Source organism: Corvus brachyrhynchos, unplaced genomic scaffold (assembly GCF_000691975.1).
Source record: "Corvus brachyrhynchos isolate BGI_N302 unplaced genomic scaffold, ASM69197v1 scaffold200, whole genome shotgun sequence".
In the NCBI taxonomy this organism is placed as follows: domain Eukaryota; kingdom Metazoa; phylum Chordata; class Aves; order Passeriformes; family Corvidae; genus Corvus; species Corvus brachyrhynchos.
In genome coordinates this window covers 7,389,121-7,413,157 of record NW_008236184.1, presented here as the reverse complement: position 1 = coordinate 7,413,157, position 24,037 = coordinate 7,389,121, and the positions used below count along the sequence as shown (strand labels likewise).

The window sequence follows — 24,037 nt, the reverse complement described above, 5'->3', positions numbered from 1 at the left end:
AGGAAAACACTGCAGCTCTTCACATGCAAAGAAAGGTTGTGACCACAGGGACAGGCACACGGCCCCAGACCTGGTGAGAACCTGTTCTAGAACAGGAGGTATCCCAGAGGGGAGCAGCAAGCAGCTCCCAGAAAACCTAAACTCACTGAAAAGGAGAAAGCACCACAAGAACACTGTACCAATGAATTGAGAGATGTATAAAATGAGACTGTGGTTTTTGGCAAGTATTAATGGAGTGCCAAATGAGAGAAGAGGAGGAGAAGCTGTGTGGTAAAAGCAGCCCCTCCTTTCTGAGCCTCACATCCCCTGGAGGTTGGTATCCCAGGAGAAAGAATGAGATGTTCAAAGACTGAGACAGTGTTTCATGAGAAAAACAACAAACAAGATATGAGGACGTGGAATGTTGGAGGCGAGACAAGATCATGTGTCTCACACCTGAGAAAGAAGTCATGAAAATAATTGTAAAATTGCCACTTGATACACATGATAAACAACTGTTTTACTTCTCAACTTTAAACCATCTTTCCTCAGATGATTTGAAAATAACTCTACACAACAACCACTGCATGTGCAGGAAGAATTTAGAGGTACATGGTGGAAATTAGGAGAGCAAATGGAAGGGGAGAGTGGAACCCACAAGTAATACCTGGCTCAGACTTAACCAAGAGATGCTGGAAAACACAACACTGTAGGCATGGGGCAGACTTTACACAGGGGCTGGTTCTGCCCTCACGCCTCCCATTCCAAACAGGGAGGTGTGAGTGGTCCAGTGGATATGGCTGGACTGATTCCATGTTGATTGTAAAGTGCAAGTGGTTTTCTGAATCAGAGCCAAAGTACAGAGCACCTACAAGGCTGTGCCATTAGTCCCCAGCCCTACAAATATATATTGAATACATTTAGCAATAAACAGCACTCCAGATGAACTCATATGTGCAAGACTGCCAGAGCACTACCTCATTTTGCATTTAGCCAAGCTTCTTTATGAATTTGGTGAATAAAACCTGAAGTAAAATTCATCCAAATTCACCAAATTTTACTCAAGTGCCTTTTAAACTCTGATCCTGGCCACCAGAGAGAGCACTGAACAATAGCTATGCAAGAGGATTTTCTGGTTTAACTTCAGGAATCTTTTCTCTTGAACTGAATGTAACAAAAAAGAACTTAGTAGAGGGAGTTAAAGGCTGGTAAGTCTTACAAGGCAGTGAAGGTTTCATGCAAAGGGCTTTCCAAACCCGTGTTGATTAACTGGGAGCACTAATAGCTTAAGTATGGTTTAGATCTGGCCCATCAGATTTTCCTTGTGATTCAGAAAAAAGATCCTGGAGATTGCAGGCTTTCAAAAAATTTCATAACACTCATAACACTGACTACTAGTGTGGAATAAGTCTGTTCCTCTTTTCTATTTTTTTTTTTTTTTTTTGCCTAGAGAATTATATTCAATTAAATTCCCTGACAAAGAGCAGAGCAAGGTTCACAAAATTGCACAAGAGAAACCTGTTTGTTTCATTCTCACTCAAGCTGCCAAGCAAGTTTGAATTTCAGTCTTTAGCTGTGTGTTACTGGAGACATGAATCCACAGCAGGCAGGTCTTTTAGCAATAGCAGGAAATCTTATTGCCACTTGTGAAACAAAATTAGTTGATCCCCAAAACAACAGTAGACATAAACCATGTCAGGAGAGTTTACTCAACTCAGACTTCAAAGAGACACACCTCTGTCTATCAACTGGATTTATGTCCTACAGAGGACACCACTAAATCATCAACACATTGATTCACGCTGAAAATAATCTTGATAAAGTACTAAACTTTGAGCTCTGTGCTGTACTTTTAACCCTCATTCCTTAAGCTAATCTACAGTAACAGAGGTTCAATATTACAATCAGGTGAATTTTTGCCAATGTAATTATGCTAATGAAAAGCCAGACACACAGAGCATTTGAAAGTGCTTTACACTCATACAGTTAATGTCAGTACCTGAAAGGGATGAGGTATGTAAGTAAAGCCATGCCCATTTGGGGATTTGCAATTTGTATGGGATTTTAGATCACACTAAGTGTTTAGGTATGAGGAAGTTCTTACACAAGTGAAAAATCATATGCAGGAGGTTTTGAAACTTTTTACATATTCATTGCTATCACTCAAAGCTGCCCACTCTCAGCAGTGAGTTTGAGTTCCTGTTTCACACAGTATCCCATGATCAAGCTGTGGCACCTGTCCTTTAGTCTGGATGCCAAAATTACTGCTCTTGAACTGACTTCACACACATGACAGCATCCGCAAAATGACAGCATCCGCAAAATGACAGCATCCCCAAAATGACAGCATGGGTACAAACATAAACCAGGGTAAGCACTTTTGTTCCCCTATGATTACTGGCAGACAAGAAAATATTTTCCTCTTCTCTGCCTGTTTTCATCTTACACTTTGTACCAGAAGCCTACAAATCCATTATTCCACAAAGAAGAAAACTGTAAAATATTTTTAAGGTATTTCTTTTGCAGGAGAAACACTTAACCTAATATTTTAACCACCATTTGGAGGATGCTACTAGATCCTTTCAACTTGTTTATGCATTCAGAAACCAAAGCTCTCACCAGGCAGACCCAGCCTTCTGGAAAAGGGGGACCTCACTCATTTTTTCCAAAAGAGTAAAGCACATGATAACCAAAAGCATTGTCTTTCCTTACAAAGCTTCCTGGAATTTCCGGAGCACTGTTGGGATCTCAAGGTTTCGCCGTCTCCTGAACCATTTCTCCACCAAATGGACGGTGCAGTTGCACTTTTTGGCAAGGCCTTGGATCTCTGACTGCAAGAAATGAAACAGTGTTAGCAGTAGATGCGCTCCAACATCACTTTCATTTATTTTGTAGTTCAGAGAGCAGCTTCCCACTGTTGTAAGATCTTAATTTAAAAATATTACCAATATTAAATATGCATGGGGGGGGGGTATTTTTGAGTAATACTCACAGAAACCCTGGATTTTTATTTATATAAATAAAGCAGGCACAAAGTGAACAGATCCACAAACTGTTCTATTGTCTTTCTGGTGGCTCCTGAGAGTTTCAGGGATGCAACTTTTACTGTTAGATGAGAGCTTAAACTGGAGGGGGAAGTGCCAGGTATGAACACACGTGAACATTGCACCAAATATCTCACATAATGATAAATAATAATTTGTTTATATTTAAATGAGTCTCACAGATGAGATGTAGCCTGGAATTAAGGTGACCTGAGCGCTGTTGTCAAATCCAATGCAAGTCAATGTATTGTCCTGAGCAAGGTCCAGACTGCCCCCCCTCCAACACCAGAGCTAAACTGGGGGTGGAACATGGCCTAGAACTGCACGTGGCCATTGGGGTGCCACACCCCAGGGTCTCTGTATGCTCTGTGCTCCCAAGGTGACTAGACCAGCATGGGCCCAACACAAGGCAGTGAGACTCCTGCATTTCAGGGTGCTCTGTGCCCCAAGTACAGCAGCCTGTGGGCTTCTTCCTGCTCCTCCATCCTCAAATGCAGAAGGCGTGGGATGACCTCCCCAGGGCTGCCGCAGGAGCAGGGAGAGTTTTTGACTCATCCCTGGGGAAGTTCTTTCCTCCCAAGGGCAGTATGCAAATAGTGGGTGGCAGCAGCGCTGCCTCCACGGGGGTGAGGCCAGTCCAGTTAGTCTCCTACCCTCTGGGAAACCTCTGGAATGTGAGAAAAGGCACCTCAGCTGCCAGGGAGGGCAGGAGTGCAAACAGTCGCCGTGTCCAGCCCACGCTGCTGGCTCCGAGCTCTCTGCTTGCCACTCAGGAATAGTGACTGTTTCCACCCATATGCCCTCAACTGCCGGCCAGGCTTTCCCAGGCACACTGGTCCCCAAGCTGGACAGTAAAGGAGGCAGCCTGAATCCATGCTCTGAGGAGTCTAAAAATGCTGTGCTTCCTTTCAGAAATCAAATGTCAAACTTTACTCATGCAGAAGGAAGGAATGAAACTGAGACCACGATGCTTGCCCAGGGAGAGAAGAACTCATGTGTTAACACCCATACATTTATTCCTGATGTTATCAGGCAAAAGACACAATAAAAGAATAATAGAGTTAGGGATAGAATGCCAAGTTCCACTACCAATAATTATCAAAATCCCTCATTACGAGAAAGCACATATTTCTTTCAAAACCAGTGTAGGAAAACTGCAATTGTTTGGGAACTGTAGTCAGGTAAATGAACTTCCTGAGGCTGCACTCACAGCAAAGTACCTGCCTCCCATCAACAATCAAGTTGCCTCATTTTTGGAGGTGACAAGCATTGGCTAGTCTTTTTTCCTTGTTCAATTTTAAAAACAAACAGCAAGGTAATAGAAGGATTGCTTTTCTTTCTCACATAAGCCAGGATTAAGTATGCAGCAACATAATGGATCAAAAGGCTTCCATGCCAGCATTTCGATATTATTGCCTGCAATAAATATGATCCTGCTTTCCAGCAACAGACATCAGCTGAAGTTTTCTCCAAGCAGAATAATTTAAAGATGGAACACTGATCTTCACTGGAAATATTATTAACAGCCTAACCTAGAACAGCATGCCAGAAAATTAAATATCTTAAATTTATTTTCTGTTCCGGATGCCAACTACCCTTGTCAGCAGAACAGCAACAAAAACCCAAATAAATTAAGTCATCTGTCAATCAGCTGGAACTCATCCCATGATGTCATTGCTGAGAGCTGATTGAAACAGTAAGAGTGGGATTTTCCAAAACTAAAACGAGTTTAAAAGAATGAGAATCCTTACTTGGGATGGATGTCTTGAGCACTCCCGGAAATAACTCTCTAACACAGGATTAGGCTGTGGCTTCACACGTCTTACATTCTTTATACCCAAGGCTTTTGCTAGAGGTATAGCAACATATCTGAAAAGATACACCATGAAAAGCTTTAGAAATACAACACAGTTACAAGACCTTGGCTGTTCTCATGCCAGGATATGAAGAAAATAAATCTGATGCAATCTAATCTGCCATAGAATGTGCCAGGGCTCTGAGAAAAAGGGATCCCAAGAGGGAACCACAGCTTATCTGCAGTTATGCAACGAAGAAGACCCACAACTGCAGTTTGTGGCCATGAAATGCTACAAAACTAAAGGAAACATCCTGGCTTTTGTGTCCATCAGAGGTGTGTTGGAGTTGAGTGAAGGGAGACCGGATGGTCTCTCCATGTGAGCTCAGGGATTGCTACTGGGCTACTTGCTCCCAGTGGCAGAGCCACTTGGCACCTTCTTCACTGGGCCACCACCACCCACTCTGGATCCAGCCTGTGGCACACAGCCATTCCCTAAGACTGATGGATTCTATTTCCCTTCCCTTTTCCAACCCAAATCACTGCAGAGCATGCCAAAGGTTTTGCCCTTCTGCTTGGGCAGGGTGTTCTGAAAAGCCCCCTCCCTCCTGCTGCTATCAGCCATTGATTCCTCATTACTCATAGCAGTGGTCAGCTTTCCTCAGGTTCCCTGCAGCCAGATGTGTGGGCTAATTACCCACAGCAGCCCTTTCCAACAGCACTGCAGTGAGAGACGCTTGGGCAAGCATTTGCTCAAGAGACACCAGGAATGGTTATGAACATATGATCCAAATTACTTTTGATTTCCAGCATGAATGATCTTATCTGCTTCTGTTTTAAGTCTGTCCAACTTACGACATTCCAAATTTCCTCACTCTGCCCTGAAATAATTATAAAAACCTAATAATCACATTTTTTAGAGGAAAAAGGAAAGAAAGTAAAGCAAAAAAGATACAAATAAGTAAGTCAAAACACTGCAAATCTTAACATAATTGTAGCTTTCTTCTGTGGAGCCAACCTCTGCCTGTCCCCTAAGATTCCAGCTGCAGAAGCAATCCATTTTTTGGTGCCAAAGTGAGGGGAAAAAAAGGAATCTGCTTTACTAGATCTGCATAAAATGTTCACACAAAACTTTGAGATCCCTTCAGTCTGCTTAGTTTGGCTACAAAGAGACACCTGGGATCTATCAGCCTCACACGAATGTTCTGGTGCAGGACCAAATGAGAGGTTTGGTTGGGAGGACAAATCTCTCTATCCTCCCACTGAAAAAGGAAACCCAAATGGTTTAGAATTAATTGTATCTCTGGTGAAGGGACATAATTAGAAGTATCCAAATGCTGTTCTAGAAAAGCCGGATAGAAATATTTTCCTTCTGGATTGGACCACAGCCACATGTACCTAATAATGAAAATATTTCCCAATTTTTCACCTGCCATGTTATCTGTACTAGATCTTCCTAATAAACCACCAACTAATTCTCATCTATAAAACATAACATTGATCAACAGATATCTCATTTTCAGCATTAATGAGGATTAACATTAGCATCATACTGCATTTCTGTTTCTTACCTTTCACTGAAGAATCGGATGATCAGCAATACAAAAGCATATGGGATTGTGGCATATAACTGATGTGGTTTGGGAAAGACAAGTCCATCATGGTCTACAAAATCTGCCCACGTGCAATTGATGGGCATCCAGATATTCTCCCACCAGAACCAGCTGTTGAGTGTCTTTAGGATGTACGCCATGCTAAGTAAATAAAGAGAATTAAATTTATTCCTCATGTATTAAAGAGAAAATGCATGAAAAAAACCCCATATTGAGCCTTGTTGTGCAAAGCCAGTAAAGTCAGTGTTCTCAGGGGGAAAAAAAAAAATCATACAGGAAGCTAAAACCCTTTTGGGTTTAGAACAAGCAGGTGGGATTATAACCCAGCAGAAAATAAAATAATAGAGCCAAATTTTGATCTGATATAAACCAATACAGGGCCTTTGAAATCTGCACAGGGAGGTACCTGCTGTCTCCTTTCAGTCACTCACACTACACTGCTTCATACCTGCTCAAGCCTCTGGCAATACTCATGTATTATCTATCATATTAATACTAATGAGAACTCATCTTCCTGAGGCTACCTTTATAAATTAAATATAAGTGGGAGGAAGAGTGGAAAAGAAATGAGAAAGTCCAGGGAGTGCCTCAATTCCGTAGTAATGTGGATATTTCACTAATGAATTACTGCTGTTTAATATGCTAATGGAAATATACCCTGAATTTGCAAACACCTGTGCATAAGAACAAGTGGGAAAAAAAATACAGTGTATAGCAAACTTTTTCTGGGAATTGTAGGAAATACTATGATTTAACTGTGACCAAAACCTAGATCAGGAAAAAATGTCTAAAACCAGTTCTGGAAGGAAAAAAAAAAAAAAAAAAATCACTTTGAGTGAAGTATTTCATTCTTGTAAAATCCTCCTTTTTAACCTTAGCAGTCTACATTATATATTTAGAAATTGTCGTTCTCACTCATTTATCTGTAAGGACTTTACACTACAAACATGTTATATATATCCTATAAAAATATCCTAACACTGAAGAAAAATAAAAGTTACTGTAACATTTTCATAAGGCTGAAACACATTTTTCCATGATTTCTAGGAATAGTAAATTTGAATTATTTTTTCCATGTTAAAATTTTCTATAAACCAGGAAAAACATAAGGAAATAACTGATTTCATTGAAACATAGCTTTGCTGAGGAAACAGTTGAGCTGGGAGGATGATTTCAACCAAATCTGTATCTCATCAGATCTCCCAGTGATGCCTCTGTACAGGATCACAAGATAAGATCAAATCATGCTGAGGTCAGGCAGCAGTTCAGGCCTTTCCATGTTCTTCCAATCTGAGCAGGGAACACATGATTTTAGTTGTGCCTGCAGTTGGGTCAGGACACCATGTCCAGAGCATCCCACCAGCATTCCAGACCTGGACCTGGCTTTAATTAACAGTGGAGTCCACGTTAATTAACTGCCAACCATTGCTGGTCCACACTGGGCTGTTTCCACTACACTTGTGAAACAGTGACCTGTACCCATCAAACAGAGCTGGTTAACAGCACTGCAGATCCATTTACTGGCCGAGCACAGTAGTCAGAATTGAACTATTAATAACCTGGCCATTTAATCTTTTTAAATGCAGGAAGGGGACAGTAAAAACCTCTTGAATGAATCGTGTGTGTATAAGCAAATGCAAAAATAAAGGAGGGAGAAATCACAATTGTTCCCGCACTGAGACTTTATATGCCAAGTTTCAGCCTAGAGCAATGTTTTACTGCTGAATTATAAACTCCTGGAAGTGGGGATTTATACCAGGGCTGCTAACAGACCCTAAACAGCAGCTTGCAGGCGCCATCCTAATGATGCAGGGCTTTGAAACATGACATTTTGGGTCAGACAGAAAGGCTTGCAGACAATAGAAGACCAGGGGAGAGCCTCGTTACACAGTTCTGCTTCCTAATATATCTGTATTTTTTAACTAGACTGTGCACTGCAAACTATCACAAACTGTAATAAAAATAGGTCAGTCTGTTATAGCACAGTGGAAGGAGCACTCACAGTTGCCTTGTGGTGAGAGGGGTTGGGACTGAGCATGCACCCAAAACATTTAAACTTTAGAAAAGACCAGTAGTGCATATTTTCTTATTGGATTCCTGGGATCTCACTAATTGATGGTTTTCTTCCACACACAGATGCCTCACCATATGATTACCCCTTAAACTAGTTAATATAGCACTATTAAACTAAGCTCTTAAGTACATGCTTAATCTTAAAATATAAGGGAATTCTGGGATTTGTGGTCTGCTCCGAAGTTCACATATTTCAGGGAAAATCTTTCCTCACAAACACTAAACAGCTTCATCAAAAGGTGGGTTCTTTGAAACTCTGCCTTCTGTAATCCCTGTATTTGTACCAGGACTGGCCTGGCACGTGGGGATTAAACCATCCTTGATGAACATTGCCCAAGTGATTCTGAGAAAACCAATGATGAGATTCCAAATCTGTCTGCAGCCTATTCTTAAGTTTCATTATTAAATTGGATGTTTTCACTGCAGCAAATCAGGCCATTCCCTGGGAAATCTTCAAGATTTCCATCTTCATAATAGCAGCAGTGAAATAGTAGGGTTGCTTTCCTGCCTCCCTTCAGCTCTCATCACGAGGTTCCTCGAGCACCTGGAAGGTGAGGAAGTCCTTACAAACACTGACCTGAGCAGGAGCAAGGGGGCAGCCATGGCCACCAGTCCCAGTGCTAGGATCAGGCTGGAGATACTGGATTTCAGAAGTAGATGGTTTTTTACCTGCACAAACTCTCACAAGTTGTTCCTCTCCCCTGGAAACACTGCTTTCAAAGAATGGGCAGTGGATGCAAAGGTCAAGCTTGGCCTGATTTGGGACCAGCTCTAACTTAAAACTTTAAATCCTATCCAGCCTAAACCTCCTGTTGCTGAGTGCTGAGCTCAGAGCTTCTCCTCACAGCCTGTGGCAGCACCAAACAAGCAGGAGTGAGAAATCCAACAGTGAGTGACTCACCCTGCCCAGCCTAGGGTGGAAAACCTCTGCCTCTTCCCAGATCCCTATCCATACACCAGGGCTGCCAGAAACATTTTCATTCAAAAATCCAGTTGTTGCTCTGGAAGGGGCTAAAAGTCAGTCAATAAAGATAGTTTAGAAAACTGAAGCTCCTCGGCATATCAGGGATTAAATACTCCCAGTAAAGAAACCAGATTGCCTCCCTGCTACAGAAGGATCACCTCTGTAATTTAATCTAGTTTTAATGGGCTACTGCAAAACAGGAAAATCAGGAATGATTACTTCAGGAGCTGCATCCTTTATAATTAAAGGAAAGCCCACACAGTTGGGAAGTACCAATGTGAAGTTTCTTTCAAAGCTCTGTTTTTTGGATCCTGGATATATTCAATGAAAAAAGTATTTTTAATGCTATTAAGCAAAGAAAAAAAAGGGCAAATTTGAGTTTGACAAAAGCTATGTGGCTGCATTTTGCAAAAAAAATTCAGGAGCTGCTTTGAAGTGGAATTTCTGGCTGCTGCAGTCTGAGGAATTAATAAAAAGAAACTGAGCCAAAGCTTTGATTGTATTCTCTGTACAAAAGCTCTTGCTTGCAAAAACTGCATTTCCAAAGCCAGGACTAAGAGAAGGCGATATCCAGGTTTGCAGGGTGTATTAGGAGGATTTCCTGTCCTTATTTACTGAATAAATTACAAAACCCAATGGATCAACAACACAAACATGCGAGTGAAAGTAACCTTAATTCTCCTAAGCATCCCCTTAGTCTACTTAGTGCGGCTCCAGAGGCGTAACAGGGAATGACTGAAATCAGCAAAAAGCAAGAAGAACATAATTCTCCTATTCCCCTCATAATTTGGCAGAACTGGTAAAGCTGGTGCAGTGACTGTTGGAAAAAATCAAGTCTCAGATATCAAAACAGATAGCACAGCTGTTCCAGGCTGTTCATCCTCAACATGAAACAAAAGTGGTTTCAAAAGAGTAATTAAAGATCAGATCCACCATATCTCAGGCTTTGGTTCTGCTTAAGTGTCAGCAATATTTCCAAGAGTTAACACACAAGTTTCAGCTGCAGGCCTGTGTTCTAGTACAATCAGACCTTGATTTTTGTTTTTTTTTTTTTGACATTGTATGAAGAATCCCAACTGCATCTACCACCATGAAACAGGTGAAGAGAGATGGATCGTGCACACTGAACTGTGGTTTGTGGAGGAGAAGACTGGAGGAAGGATGCTGGATTGATGCTGCCACCTCTTTGCATCTTGTCTTTCCTCATCTTGTTTGTGCAAGTGGGAAAACATGATTCCAGTTGAATTCTGCACAACCTGAGGCACAGGGTGACTGACACCTCTCCCAGCCCACACACAGCAGCAGTGGCAGCACAGAATAAAGGAGCTGCTGGACTCAGTTTCCTCAATGAAACCCTGAAATACTGAATTAAAACAGCTGAATTAAGATTGCTGTGAGACCTTTAACTTCACATTTACTCTCTGGCTTGTACAAATCTCAACTGTAAACACTTTAAGTGCCTCGTTACAGGGCAATTACAGCATTTTGCTTCTTTTACTGTTTTTTCACATTACCTTGTAACTTGGGTACTATACTGAGCAGGCAAAAATAGCACTTTGAATAAATCTCAATTAAGGTGGCAAGTGAGTTTTGATTTTTCCCTGTTCCTTGGAAGAAAAAAAACCCACAAAAAGTGAACCCGACTTCTTTGAAATAATTCATTTTCTGGATGAAAGTCACCATGCTCTCTCTCTACTTAAAGGTAAATCATTTTTGAGCAGCTAAAATGGTTTTAGGTGATGGCAGGCTGCTGAGGAAAGTGAAATACAGTTCTCTCACTGTACACTTACAGTGCAAACTATGTCCACTTTTAAGCTTTAAAAATCCATAACATGAACATAGTGGAATAAGGACCTACGAAATAACTCAAAAAACTGCAATAATTCTAAGATAAAAAGTAATTGTTGGAAAAAACCCAAACCCTATCCAAACTAGAGGTTCTTAACAGATGCTTAATTCATGAAAAGTTGTACAAACCTAAAGGAAAAATACTTCTTGCTTTGAGAACTTAGTAACACTTGTCAGAATGTAAAGAAAAATCTTTATCAGATTTTTCTTCAAATTTTTACTGTTGGGGAAAGATGCAAAAAGGATAATTTTTTTACTAAAACTTTGTTTGAAATACAAACTTGAAGTTTAACTTAAAATGCTAAGCTACATAATGGAGATTTTACCAGAGCTGTGTCACTTATTTAAGGTGAAAGTAAAGGGCAGAGAAGAATCAAGCAGCAGAGGTCAGGACAAGCACATCAGTGGGAGCACAGAGGTACCACAGAACACGTGGAGGCAGCAGAACAGTGAGAACCAGAGGGGAGACCTGAGGGTGGAGAGGCTCTTGGCTTTTCAGTGGATGACTCAAGATTTTAAATTCGCCCTTGGAAGGCACAAAAGGGACCAGGAAGGTCCATTTGTGCTCTGGAGAACTGTTTGCAGCTTCCTGGAACAGCATCTTCAGCCACACTGTGTACCAGGGGCTCACACTTGGGCATCTATTGATGTTCTCCACACCACCCTGAGCCAGCAGCTGAACCAAGCCTGCTGTGCATCCCTGTTCCCAGCTCTCTCCTGGTTATCCCCTGCTTTGCAGTTCAACCTGCCCAGACATTCCCCACCCAAAAAGCCAACTGGAGGAGGAGCCAGAACGGAACTGGTCTTTCATAATTTCAGCCGCTTTGACATCCTTTTCATGTCCTAACAAATGCAAAGGAAATTTTCAGCTAAATGTGAACCAGCATAGCCTCTTCATCAGCAGTGGCACCCAGCTGAAGGGCTGAGCTAAGGAGGTAGTGAGAAATAGATACTGCAAAAATATGATTGGGGCTCCTCCATCTAAATGTTGTAGCATTACTATGAATTAACCCTTCTTGGCAGCTTGTTTAGGTGTGTTATTTATAGCATAAGCTTCTTCAGAGCTTCAAAAGATAAGTCTTATAAAAAAAACAAAACAAAGGAAACCTCTGTTAAACTGAGTTTCTTAAAATACTTTTTTTCTCTTAGCATTTTACAGAAAAAAAAATCAGAACTAGCCTTTTCAAGCAACTTAAATTCAAGGGTTTTTCTCTTATATAATCATGTCGATATCATTAGTTAACATTTATTCCTGTTAAGAAAATTTCCTCCCTTCCAGTTCAGAAAGAAGTGCTCTTAGAAGCACTTAATAGGATAATGGTACAACAAGTAGAAAAGCAAAGCTACTACTGTAACCTCTATTGCCTTTTTCTTCCCCACAAAAAGCAGTTCTCATAGGTTGGACTACTTAGTGGCAACATCTAAAATGTCATTAATGCCATTCCATTCTTTACCTGAAGACTATCATAAGAGTTACTCTACTCTTCCCTTATGAAACAATGTTAGAGACCAGCACATGCTGACAATTCAGAACATGGTCTGATGTAAGGAGCAGGGAAAAAACCCAACAAAACATACCAGGGCAGGAAAAAGGGACAGAAAAAGGAACTCTTACCTTTCTGATGTTGCAGGCAAAGAGACCATAAGCACATTAGCAGGGAAGAGGCATCACACTCACTACTCTGACCGAGGTAAACACGCCCTATCTCCAGAACCCTTTCAAATTCTTCTGAGACCCACCCAACAAAGCTGCAGTTCAAGATTTCTGACTGAAGGCAATCCTGATGTCATCCACATCACTCCATGAAACTCGGGAGCAGTAATGCCGGTGCCTTCCCTGCTCGTTTCAACACAGCAGATGAAGAAATGTTTGAAGTCACGTGGTTTTTGTTGCTTGATGAGAATTTGTCTCACCGTATATCGTTCTGCACACACACACAAGAGGATGCTGAGCCTGCTGAGGTTGCAGAAAAGGGAACACCAGACACATCACTCCACTCTGACAGGTTTTAGATTGTGGGGTTTTAAATAAAGTTAGAGAAAGGTTTCTACTCTTATTGACCACTCTCAGCAATACTTCCAGCCTCAATAAACTGAATGCTTTACAACAAGTGTTACAGTTCCTCAGAAGATGTAAAATGGAATTTCTGAAATTCCTAAAGCAGAAGAAAGCACACACTGAGTGTGTGTTTGGTTAGAGATACCATATAAACATGTCAGTTTTACTTAACTTGATTGTTTCATTTCTTTTCTAATTCCATGACTAAGGAATCAAGCTGAAAGTCATTCCTCAGCAGCTCTCCCCAGTTTCAAATAACAGCTTTCAGAAGTGTTGGCATTACTTTGCATTCTGGTGGACACAGTAATGTTGTTGGAAAGTGAGAAGAGAACCTCACAGAGGAGCCAGGAGCGGAGAACCTTTATTAGCCTTTTCTTCCTGCTTGTAGTCAGCAAACAGCAACCCAGGAAATGGGAACAGACTAGTCAGAGTTGAGCCAAAGCTCCATCTCACCCAGCACTGTCAGAAGGAAGCCAGGAGCAGATGGCTATGGAAGAGCACAAGAATGGAAGAAACACAAAATAGTAACTGATAAGGCCCCGGCCGTCAGTAGTTTGGGGCTCCAAGACTTCCTGAACCACAGAAGGTGTCGGTAGGAATAACACTGGAGATGTTCCCTCCTGCAGGCCTTCCTTTCCACAACTCCTTTTGAGCATATTGAAACTTTCATCTTAATCTATAAGCCTGCCATGAAAGATGTGACTCAGGCAATATTTGGAACCTCTTCATTTATTTCCCCTCAAGAGAAAAGCGTGGGTTTCTTCACATAGCTCTTTTTTTTAATTTTAGGTATTATATCTTGCAGCTATTGCAAGTCTTTGGTCCTTCCATAAAGCTGGGAGCAGTATTCAGTAACCTGATGCACCAGAGAAACATTAAACATGAAAGGTTATTTCAGAAAGAATTATGGCTTGGCTGCTGCTTTAAATGATCTCCAAACTTTCCCACATCTGAACAAACCACTGCTGTGAACCAAGCAGAAGATTTAGGAACACTCTGCCAATTAAGAAAGCCCAGAGCAAGTTGATTCATACATCACTTGGCCGATACTGGGCCAAATGGAAGGGGTAATTGGCAGCAACACCTTTCTTATACCTAAAACCACAGTTTCTTCACTGTTACAGTAAATTGCAAAAACCAAATTTGTTTGATCGGAGCAAACATCGGACTGCTACAAAAAAAACCTGGGAACACATGTTTTTACATCCTTTTTGAGCAGCATTTATTAGGCTGGCACCGCCTACGTAGGATACTATTGCAAGATTAAAGATTTCCGTGGTAAATAACAAGGTAATCATACTCCCTTGATCAAAGTGCCCAATGACCTTACAATTATCTCTGCACCTCCATAGTGCTTACCCTTCAGGTGTCTTAAATTTGAATGCTGCAAAAAAAAATAAAATCAAACCAAAAAATACTTGAGTCTGTACATCTCAATGAGAAAACAAAAATTAAAAAAATCTAAGTGTTACTATTCCTTACTTGCAGCATAATATCTACTCATTCATTGGACAATTAAATATAGCTAAATATAATAATATAACTAAATATAATTGGATAAAGGAGACATGTATTTCACTCAATTATTTTACATATCACTGGAAATTATGTATAAGTTCTCAGTAAAAAAGGTATTCCATCAAAGTAAGAAAAATTCACTTCTTTCAGAAAATGTCACAAAATGTACCTCTTTCTTTTCCAGTCAGCTGAATTCATATAATAAATTACAGTGAATCCACACAGTGGGTGTGAGCTTTCAAGAGAGCTTCCAAGCAGTTACATAAGACAGTTTACAGTATTAGTAAACTTTGTCAGTAGAGAAAGCCCTTCTGGCAAATCTTTGAGACTGTATTAAACCTTAAACCTCTAGAATCAGAGCTGTTGTGTGTGGTGGGACCTGCAGAGGGAGAAGAAAAAAACCCATCAAAACCATCCCAAAAAACCCTAAGGGTTTCTTCTGGTTTTTGGGGAGCCAAAAATAAATGTTCTAAATATTCTGCCTGTTAGTACCTAACCAGTTTTGCTAACTGATTATCGCAACAGCAGACCATTAACCAAGCTTCAGTCATATGCATACAGGGAGGAAAAGTAGGAATTCATTTGATCTAATAATGATTTGGACTCTGAATTCTCTCTTCACCACCAGTGAAACTCATCTCCTTGCCATCAGGAATTCCTTCAGGATTAAAGTAAAAAACCTTGACATTCCTATACTTTCTGCTCCTCAAGAATCAACAAAAGCCTGAAAATGAATCATTCCAAGTCACGTGCCATAATAACTCAAAACTTCCCAATCTGTAGTTTAAAAACTAAGATCCTCCTCTTCACAGGAATTCACACCTTCTCCTAATATGCTAGCCTTCCCTTAGATAAAAGGGATGGAAAAAAATCTATTTACAATCTCTCAAAAAGCTTTTTCCTCAAGACATTTCTTCCTAGTGTGACCTGATTCATCATCCATATCCTTACAGGGAGAGGTTCACTAAGGAGAGGCTCGTTACTAATTAATTAGTAATGCCATCTGTCACAAATAAAGACTAGATACCTGATTTTGAATGCAGCACTATTAAGGCAATAAATATTTATCATCCATGAATGCCACTGCAGGACTAAATGAGAAAAATTCAAACACACAAGGTGAAATCTTCAAATCACTTAAATCTTTTGAAATTATAGTTCCAGGACTTCATTCCCATAAGTTTTAGCCAGAAAGAAAATTCATTACTTTGAGAATCTGGGCTTTAATAATAAGAAGGAAGATGACTTGGATGAAGTGGGTGAAGAGAAGATGTCAGAAGCAATACTGGAAGGATAAAGTCAGTGAAGGGAAAGAACACACTCTACTGTTGATCCACTCTGCCACAGGCTTCAGATATGCCTTAGGAAAAAAGGCTCCAAGAAAAGGTATTACCTGGGGACTGCCTTCAAACCAATTTCTCTCACACACTCAACCACTGAGGGCCAGGAACACCACAATTATGGTCTCTCTTTCAAGTTACAAACCCTTGGCTGTATTCCATTTAAATACTGAACACACCACGTATCAATAAGCCTCCCAAACAGGAGTTAAAAATCCTCTCATAGCCAGGGGCACAGAGATGTACATGTGATTTGCTGAAGAGTTCATCTGCTCATAGTTTGGTTGTGACACATTCTTTACGCAAAATCCTAATCTGTTTTATCTTTAAATTATCTTTGGTCAGAAGGGTTTTTTTGCTTTCCCCTCAATTTAGCACCAACTTGTCCATACTTGTCAAAACCCCTTTTCTGTTAACCAGAAACACCAGAAAAGTCAAATATAACTGCTGATCTATATAAGGAACTTCCACTAAGTTTGTTCCAATACATTTGAAAAGGCAAAATTCACATTTTCCTCTCCACTTACAGCACTGCCAATTGACCCAAAAACCATTCCTGTGTGCTACCACTATCTGAAAATGCAGGAGACTAATTCACACAATTTTCTGGCTGCAAGACTAAGAGATTTAACAATTAATCCAACCAAATCAGAGTTCCTTAATCCATTTCCAACAACATAGAAATAACATAGGATTAAAAAAAAGATGCCTTGTTGATCCTTGGAGCTGGAAGCACTAGTTTAACGACAGTATGAAAATAAACCTCAGCAATTTGTAACACTTGCTCATAAGACAATGCTGCAAACATTGTTTGATTACATTACGGGGAGACTCTTGGAGCATCAATCTTTATCCACCCACAGAAAACATAAAATATGAGCATTTCCTTGGTGAAACTGAAAGACAGTTCCTTTGATGCGTCACACCCAGCAATTCCCACTTCTGCATCAGCTCCTAATTGACAATTACAGAAAATAGTGGCATCATGCTGGTCAGTAATTTTAGCTGAGGTGAAGAAATATTCCTTTAGAGGGACTAATGCTCTGTTGAATGTGACCAAGTACTGGATTCTCCCTTGAGGAGATAAAGAATGTTTTAAAAAATTTGGTTGAGTTTGGTATTTGCTGTTTAATGGACCTTTGCCTAACTTTCACCATAGCTGTAATGGTGTCAGAAGACACAAATTTCTTGAAGGATATAAATATTATCAAGGAAGCCAAGTACTGGAGCTAAATGTCCAGAAAGTAGTAATTTCTGTTTCAGTTAAATCCCCACATGAAAGAACCATGAAAGGTCTGTAGTGACAAAGTTACTCTAGAGCTGACAAACCCTGGAAGGTGACACTTGAAGATAAAGCTTTTTCCTTTCCAGCAAGGAAAGAATAAGGACATAGGATTTTGTCATTTGACAACTCTTTTTTACTTAATCAATATATATTGCTTTGCAAAATAGACTTCAAATTATTATTCATGTTTTAACATGTGGCTATTACTTCCTCCAAATGCTATGGGCATTTGGAATTTCTTTGAAGTTCCACAGAAAACATTCATTTTTAACGCTCAAGAACTAGGATGAGATGGGGTAGATACTTGGACAACTCCAATTAGCAGCTACAATTCCAGACAATTTCAGAATATGGACATGCAAACCTTCCCTACAAACTCTAAGGAAGCCAACATTCAGCAGTGCACACTTTTGAGGTTGTGTGTGATATTTTTTCCAACAATTCACATTTTTTTCAAATCTCCCCCCTGAAAGGACACTGCTGACTGGCAAAACTCATGTTTTACAGTACTGGGGAAGTAGGAACCAGAAATATCTAAGGATATAGTGGTTTCTTCATTCAAGATTTTTAACATAAAATACATTTTATTCCTGCCATTCATGATGTAAGCTAGCACCAAGCCAGCTGGTCCATTAAAGAGCATCTCCTGTCAGTTATCAGCAATAAACTCATTTACACAACATTTAAGAAGATAATGACTTAGAAAAGCTTAAATCCCTGTCATGTTTCTCAACCAAGTCCAAGTCCATGCCTGCCATTGAGGCAGTGACAGTAAAAGACTGCCTGCCATCCATTCTGACACACACTATCGGCTTCTAATAAGATTTCAGGGTGAACCAGGTGGCCTAAAAGAGTTGAACAAAATACAGCAAAAATTTACAAACTCATTAGGACAACTCTAAGGGAAAATACACAGAAGTAACACTGCAATGACCACAATATTTTCACTCCTACTGACACTGTGATAAACCCCTGATACTGACTTCAGACACCATCCCGGACTGACTCTGGAAGAAGTACAAACAAAGCTTATCCTACAATGATAAACCAGGGAACAACCAAGGCTCCCTATTCCCAGCTTTACAAGGGTATTGTAAATCCAGAGGTTCCCAAGGTTGGTTTTTATTCTTGTATTACAGGATTAGAACTTGTACTACGAGTCTTAAAAGCAGAATGGAAAGCGGCCGTAAAAATACTGGAGAAAATCCAGTTTGAAGAACCACAATTGTGGAACCACCTGGATTCAGCTGTAGCTGCAATCAAGCTCTACAAACATTCAGTTTAAAAACATTCGTTTTAAAAAGCACATCCTGTACGTAACTTCTAGTGCTAACTGCTTACCTCATTAAAACTTAACTTATTTTATAAGTTTAACTTTATTTATAACTTCAACTGATGTTGAAGGCAAACTCCACAAAACAACTGCATAAATGGGGACTGTGAACATTTCAGGAGATAGAAAACTGTGTCCACACAGGTCACCCGATTAGTTCCATGTCTTGCTTTGAAATAATCCAAGAAAAGTTGACAGCTATCAATATCCAAAGGTAAGGCGCATTGATCTCCTGGTAATCACTGACCTAATTCCCAAGTTCTAACTTAACATTGGTAACAGGTTCTGCAGCTGAATTAATTTGCTCTAGCACATGAAATAATAGCTGTGCCTAAAAACTTCATATCATTAAAAAAAAACCAACCAAAACCTAACAAACCCCAACCAGACCACTTTCTGTACTCACCAATGGATTAAAATACAAGTTCTTTTTCAAGGTGCTTTTTTTGTGGTTGCCTTTCTCAATACAGCCAAGAACTACAATCCACTTTCATGGCTCACCCTCACTTTGTGTGCAATAAAAAAGACTTTGACTCATCAATTTAAATCCATCTCAGGTCATAAATGGTAAAATATCAACACATTAAGGTATCTAGTTGCCAGATACCAACTATATTTACCCACAACTAAAACATCCTGAGAAATAAAAGAATGGTTTTCTGTGAAAGGAAACGTGGGAATGATCTTAATAACTTCTAATAACCAGGTGGGCACACAGTCAGCCACAAGCCTGTAAGAATTAAATACAATTGGACTGCAATTGGATTTGCTGTATTTAAAAAATCAGGTCATGGCTCCTACATTTCTTGCTACATTCTACACACCGTTCTGAGATGTCTGAACTCTTAATTTAAAGGAGCTTATACAGTTGTAGCAACCACTGACAAATAACCTGGACTTACCCAAAATTATCACACCATTCTACCTTCCCCACTCAGTCATCATATCCATGTCAGAGATACTGCTACAATTTAGATACTTCCAACTGGCAAAGTGTAGACCAAGAAATGCTGACCAATACTATGTTCAGTGAAAACAATGGAATTGCTCAATTAAAATAACTTAGTCAGCAAAAGCTAGATTAGAAAAGGAGTGAGGATAGTGGAAAGGATTTCACTGAAATGTAAGTACCTACCTACTTTGAAAATTGTGAACTTGAGAAACTCTTGCTCAAGCACCTCGCCTGTGGCACTTCCTGTGTTTGAACTGAGAAGTTCCCAAGTTGTCTGGAGCTGCATCTCTGAACATGCCCACAGGGATTTTAGTGCGGACAGAAATGAACAAATCAGCAGCTACAGTATAACTGAGCTCAAACATAAAGAGAAGCCAGGCATGTTTCTGCCCTGGACAACTCCAAGGTTAGTTCTGAACTACAGTAACTGCAGGCATGAATGGAAAGGTTTCCCTTCCTTGACATTCCCAACCACCCCTCTGCACAACAGCTGTCTTGGTCTCAGGAAGAAACCAAGGTACAACAAACACCCAGAATATTCAAATCTCCTTCATGCCAGTGAAGAGGATCACTCCTTCCTATGTAAAACACAACTGTCATTCTGAAGGAGTAAGACTGAGGTTCAAACCTTCCTGAGAATTCATACCATTCCAGTGTCACTGGAGAGCACTGGAACTGCCAGCTAAAGGATCCCATAAGTTACACCCAGTTTTCTTCCCCTCCCAATTGCATTGATTCACCAGTTCAGAGCTAAAGACTAATGCAGAAGATGGCCACAGAGATTTGAGGGTCAGAAACCTGCTCCAGAGACTGCTCATCTTAGCTCAGTATCTATTTTAATTTAACACTAAATAGCTATTCAAAAGGAAGAGAGCACTTACTTGTTCTCAGTCAGAAGAGAGCACTTACCTTCAAGAGAAGATCCTAAAAGGAAAAACTACTTCCCACAGTTCTGAAGAGGTCTGAGGTTTTCCCAGTGTTCCTGTTGTCAGTACTGTCCCAGTGCCTAACCCTTGGCAGATCATTACAAGCTGCAGGTTAAACGTACCAGCATCAGGTGCTTTCCTGCTAAGTGCACACGCTGCCTTGGATCCTGCTCTGAACTCACTCCCCCAGGCAAACTCTCAGACACTTACTTTTCAGGTTATTCAAATTACATCTAATAAAAGATATAAGTATAATAATTTAACATCTTCAATATCCATCTCACTATGCTGGAGTCACTTACTTTCTAATTCTCTTTCTGATTTTCATTTATTAAGTATACATCCTATATTTATATGAAATGCATGATAGATGCAAAAAAATCTGTTGGAATTTCACTTCTGCATTACCTAAGCTTAATTTAAAATATAATTCTTGACTAAAGTTTTCCATAGATAACATATGCTTTAATTTCACATCTACCTTTTCTTTTAATTAAAGGATTATGGACACCTGAAGGTCCACTTTGAGCAAGGCACCAATGCAGAACACACAGGATAAACAGTAAACTGCCCCCAACTATATTATTTTATTTAGCCCAACTTCTAAGCAGTCAAGTGTTGCATTAACTTTGCCCTGTAGTCCATAAACCTCTACCAATGTGGCAGTGAATTCATAAATAGAATTACATTAGATACAATTGACAATACTTTAAGTATCATATATTTTTGAAATGCTTTCACGTGAGTTATTTATTATAAAATGTTGAATACCCAACAATTAATCCTTATACACTGTACGTCGGCATACATATCACGAATAAGCCTAGGACCCTCAGGTCACGGATCATATCACTGGATGCAATTCCAGAGTTTTAGGGTGTCAACCAAACCCATGTTTACCCTGTCTGAGGTTAAATGAACTGACTACTGCAAGAAGCATGAGCTTTAGAAGTCATTAATCTCATGGAAATATTCCCTGGTGAACTTGTTAAAAAAATCCACAAGAACACTTTGGATTATTGTGGATTCATGGATTTACTCATCTTCTCAATGTGGCTCAGTAGTTTCAACAATGCAGATGGATTATATGGGAAAAGATTTCTTCTCTGCAACCTAGAAATAGCTTCTTGCAGCTCTTCCAAACACTTTGTTGATTTGTAAAGCATTATTCTTAGGGATGCAATATTATCTGAAGATGCCATACAAGTCCAACAGGATGAGGTACAAGATCCCTTCGGTTTCAGAGGCAACACTTCAGACGTGTGTGGATTCCGGTCATCATCTCTGCAGCTGCAACCAGTTTCCCTTCTCCTCACCTCACCCTCATTGTTTGTAGGCAATTGTTTTGCATTTACCAAGCACTCTTTTCCATCTGATTCCACCTCCGAGTCCTCTGAGCTGTCATAATTAACCAGGCTTTGAAGAGAACCCAGCAGAGACGCGCTATCAGTGCCTGTCAATGAGTCAGACTGGTTCCACTCTGCAGCTTCATTACTGCCCTGCTGTGCTGTAAACACCGGGCAATTGTGAGAAGAAGCCAAAGACATCGGAGTCTGTGGTTCTGGCTCACAACCAGCATTTTGCAAACTCTCCCCAGTCACACAGCTTTGCTTTTCTTGGTGGGGTGGCTTGACAGAACAAACTGAGTGGAAAGTGCTGTGCCTGGTATCGAAATGGTTACAGACATCTACAAACTGATGCCACTCCTTCCCAAGAAGCTTTAAGTACCTGACCAAGTACTCCAGAAAGCAAGTTTCTGATGAAATCAGAAAATCTAGGAGTACTGTGGAATCAAATGCAATCTTTTCCAGAAGGAATAAAAAGATACAGTGTGGGTTATATCCACCTGTATGCACAAGGAACTTCCAGGATTCCTCCTCTTTTTGGCTTAGGCTAGCAGCAGCATCACACCGTAACCTGAAAAGTAAGCCAGGAAACAATTCAGTGGAAGTTTACAATTTTTTTTAAAACAGCAATATCCAGAAGACGGATTCTTGCTCTTTTTTTAATTTTGTGAAAAGGTAAGAGCCAAAAAAGATTTTATATCGGAGTGAGAAAGAATGAAGGCAGGTGGGGCCAGGAGATTGGACAGCTGAGGAAGCCAAAGTACTTAAAGCAGGCCTTAAAAGGGCACTCCTTAGGAAACATTCCTTCTGGAATAAACAAAGTTACTTACAACACATAAACTGTACTTTAATATAAATATGAAACAATCTTATTTTAATGTTTTTGTAAACCTGAAATCAGACTAACATTCAGAATGTTACACACACTGGAAGAAGAGCCTACTTGTAGTTAAGCGTCTAAGAACTGTGTGTATCTAAGATATTACTTGCACTATCTTCCCATTTGAAGATTGAGGGCCTTGTATAAGTTAGGATAGCATCTTGTATGGTAATTTAAACAACAATGAAGCATTGCATGTTCAGGACAAATCCATTAAGAACACATTTCAGTTGTTAGCAATACCCATTTTTATTAAGTAGCTGGAATTCCCATAGGGCCAATCCTTATAAACTTTGCCAGAAGTACCTGAATTATTGAAGCTGAATTCTGATATCCCATTCTTGTCAAACCTTCAGTACTGTAAGGAAGCAATCTTACTTTTTATCTGTCTAACCACTATTTTAGCATGAAGTCAATTATCCTGAATTACAGGATATGATAAAGTATTTAGTAGGAAACTGTTTCACAACTCCCCTGTTTCCATCCAAAAAAGACTTGAATTATCAGCTCTTATACCACTCATTATTACATCATCCTGAGGTTTGGGGGATTTTAAATTATCAAAAAATAATTTTCCTTCAAACAAAAACAACCAATGGGAACTCATGTATGTCACAGTAACCTTACTGAAGTACAATTCTTCATAGTTCTGTTAAAAAAAAAGTACACTAACCTATAAAATTTTAAATAGATGAGTAATAAAACTTTAGCAGCTTCCCAGATGTCATCATCCTGCTCCATGAAAACCAAGGAGAGCCATTCACAGTGATGCACAACTGGGTGAGACTGTGGGGAAGGCTTTACATGACTCCTCCAGAACATCAACAGCTGGGACATGGAACTCTCAAAGTCTCCTGAAAAGAAGAAGCAACCATGACTTTTGCGATACATTTTTTGTTGCCAAATAACATACACTCTCTATTTTAAATTAACAGTGCATAAAAATTCATGAATGCAGTTATCTCTCCTTAGCTCAACTGATTTATCACAGCGTCAAATTTTATAGATTGGTTCTTGCCGTTTTAGTGCAGTAGCTTACTCATAAAAATCACTTTGTATTCATTAGACACAGAGACTCTTTC

The 24,037-nt window shown here is 39.9% G+C and overlaps 2 protein-coding genes across 6 annotated transcripts in view; both read right to left on the bottom strand.

Annotated features, from left to right (window-relative positions):
• The window catches only part of CERS3 (ceramide synthase 3), a 43,837-nt gene extending 23,017 nt beyond the window's left edge, over window positions 1-20,820 (bottom strand). For 2 of the 4 annotated variants that reach the window (XM_008637746.2, XM_017736608.1), the window contains exons 1-4: window positions 12,932-14,839; window positions 6,390-6,572; window positions 4,775-4,892; window positions 2,692-2,810 (exon numbers count right to left, since the gene is read on the bottom strand). In XM_008637746.2, the coding sequence (XP_008635968.1) occupies window positions 2,692-2,810; window positions 4,775-4,892; window positions 6,390-6,572; window positions 12,932-12,960 (449 nt within the window). In that variant the 5' untranslated portion in view covers window positions 12,961-14,839. Of the gene's footprint in view, window positions 1-2,691; window positions 2,811-4,774; window positions 4,893-6,389; window positions 6,573-9,405; window positions 9,516-12,931; window positions 14,840-20,712 lie in introns of those variants that run through there. The other 2 variants (XM_017736595.1, XM_017736602.1) reach the window with 2 other exon arrangements.
• The window catches only part of LINS1 (lines homolog 1), a 17,834-nt gene continuing 8,725 nt past the window's right edge, over window positions 14,929-24,037 (bottom strand). Inside the window, exons 6-9 of one of the 2 annotated variants that reach the window (XR_001862685.1) lie at window positions 23,629-23,809; window positions 22,576-22,646; window positions 20,852-20,962; window positions 14,929-15,272 (exon numbers count right to left, since the gene is read on the bottom strand). Coding sequence is in view for 1 of the 2 variants with exons in the window: in XM_008637734.2 (XP_008635956.1) it covers window positions 21,746-22,646; window positions 23,629-23,809 (1,082 nt within the window). In the remaining variant the exon portion in view is untranslated. Of the gene's footprint in view, window positions 15,273-20,851; window positions 20,963-21,306; window positions 22,647-23,628; window positions 23,810-24,037 lie in introns of those variants that run through there. The other variant, XM_008637734.2, reaches the window with a different exon arrangement.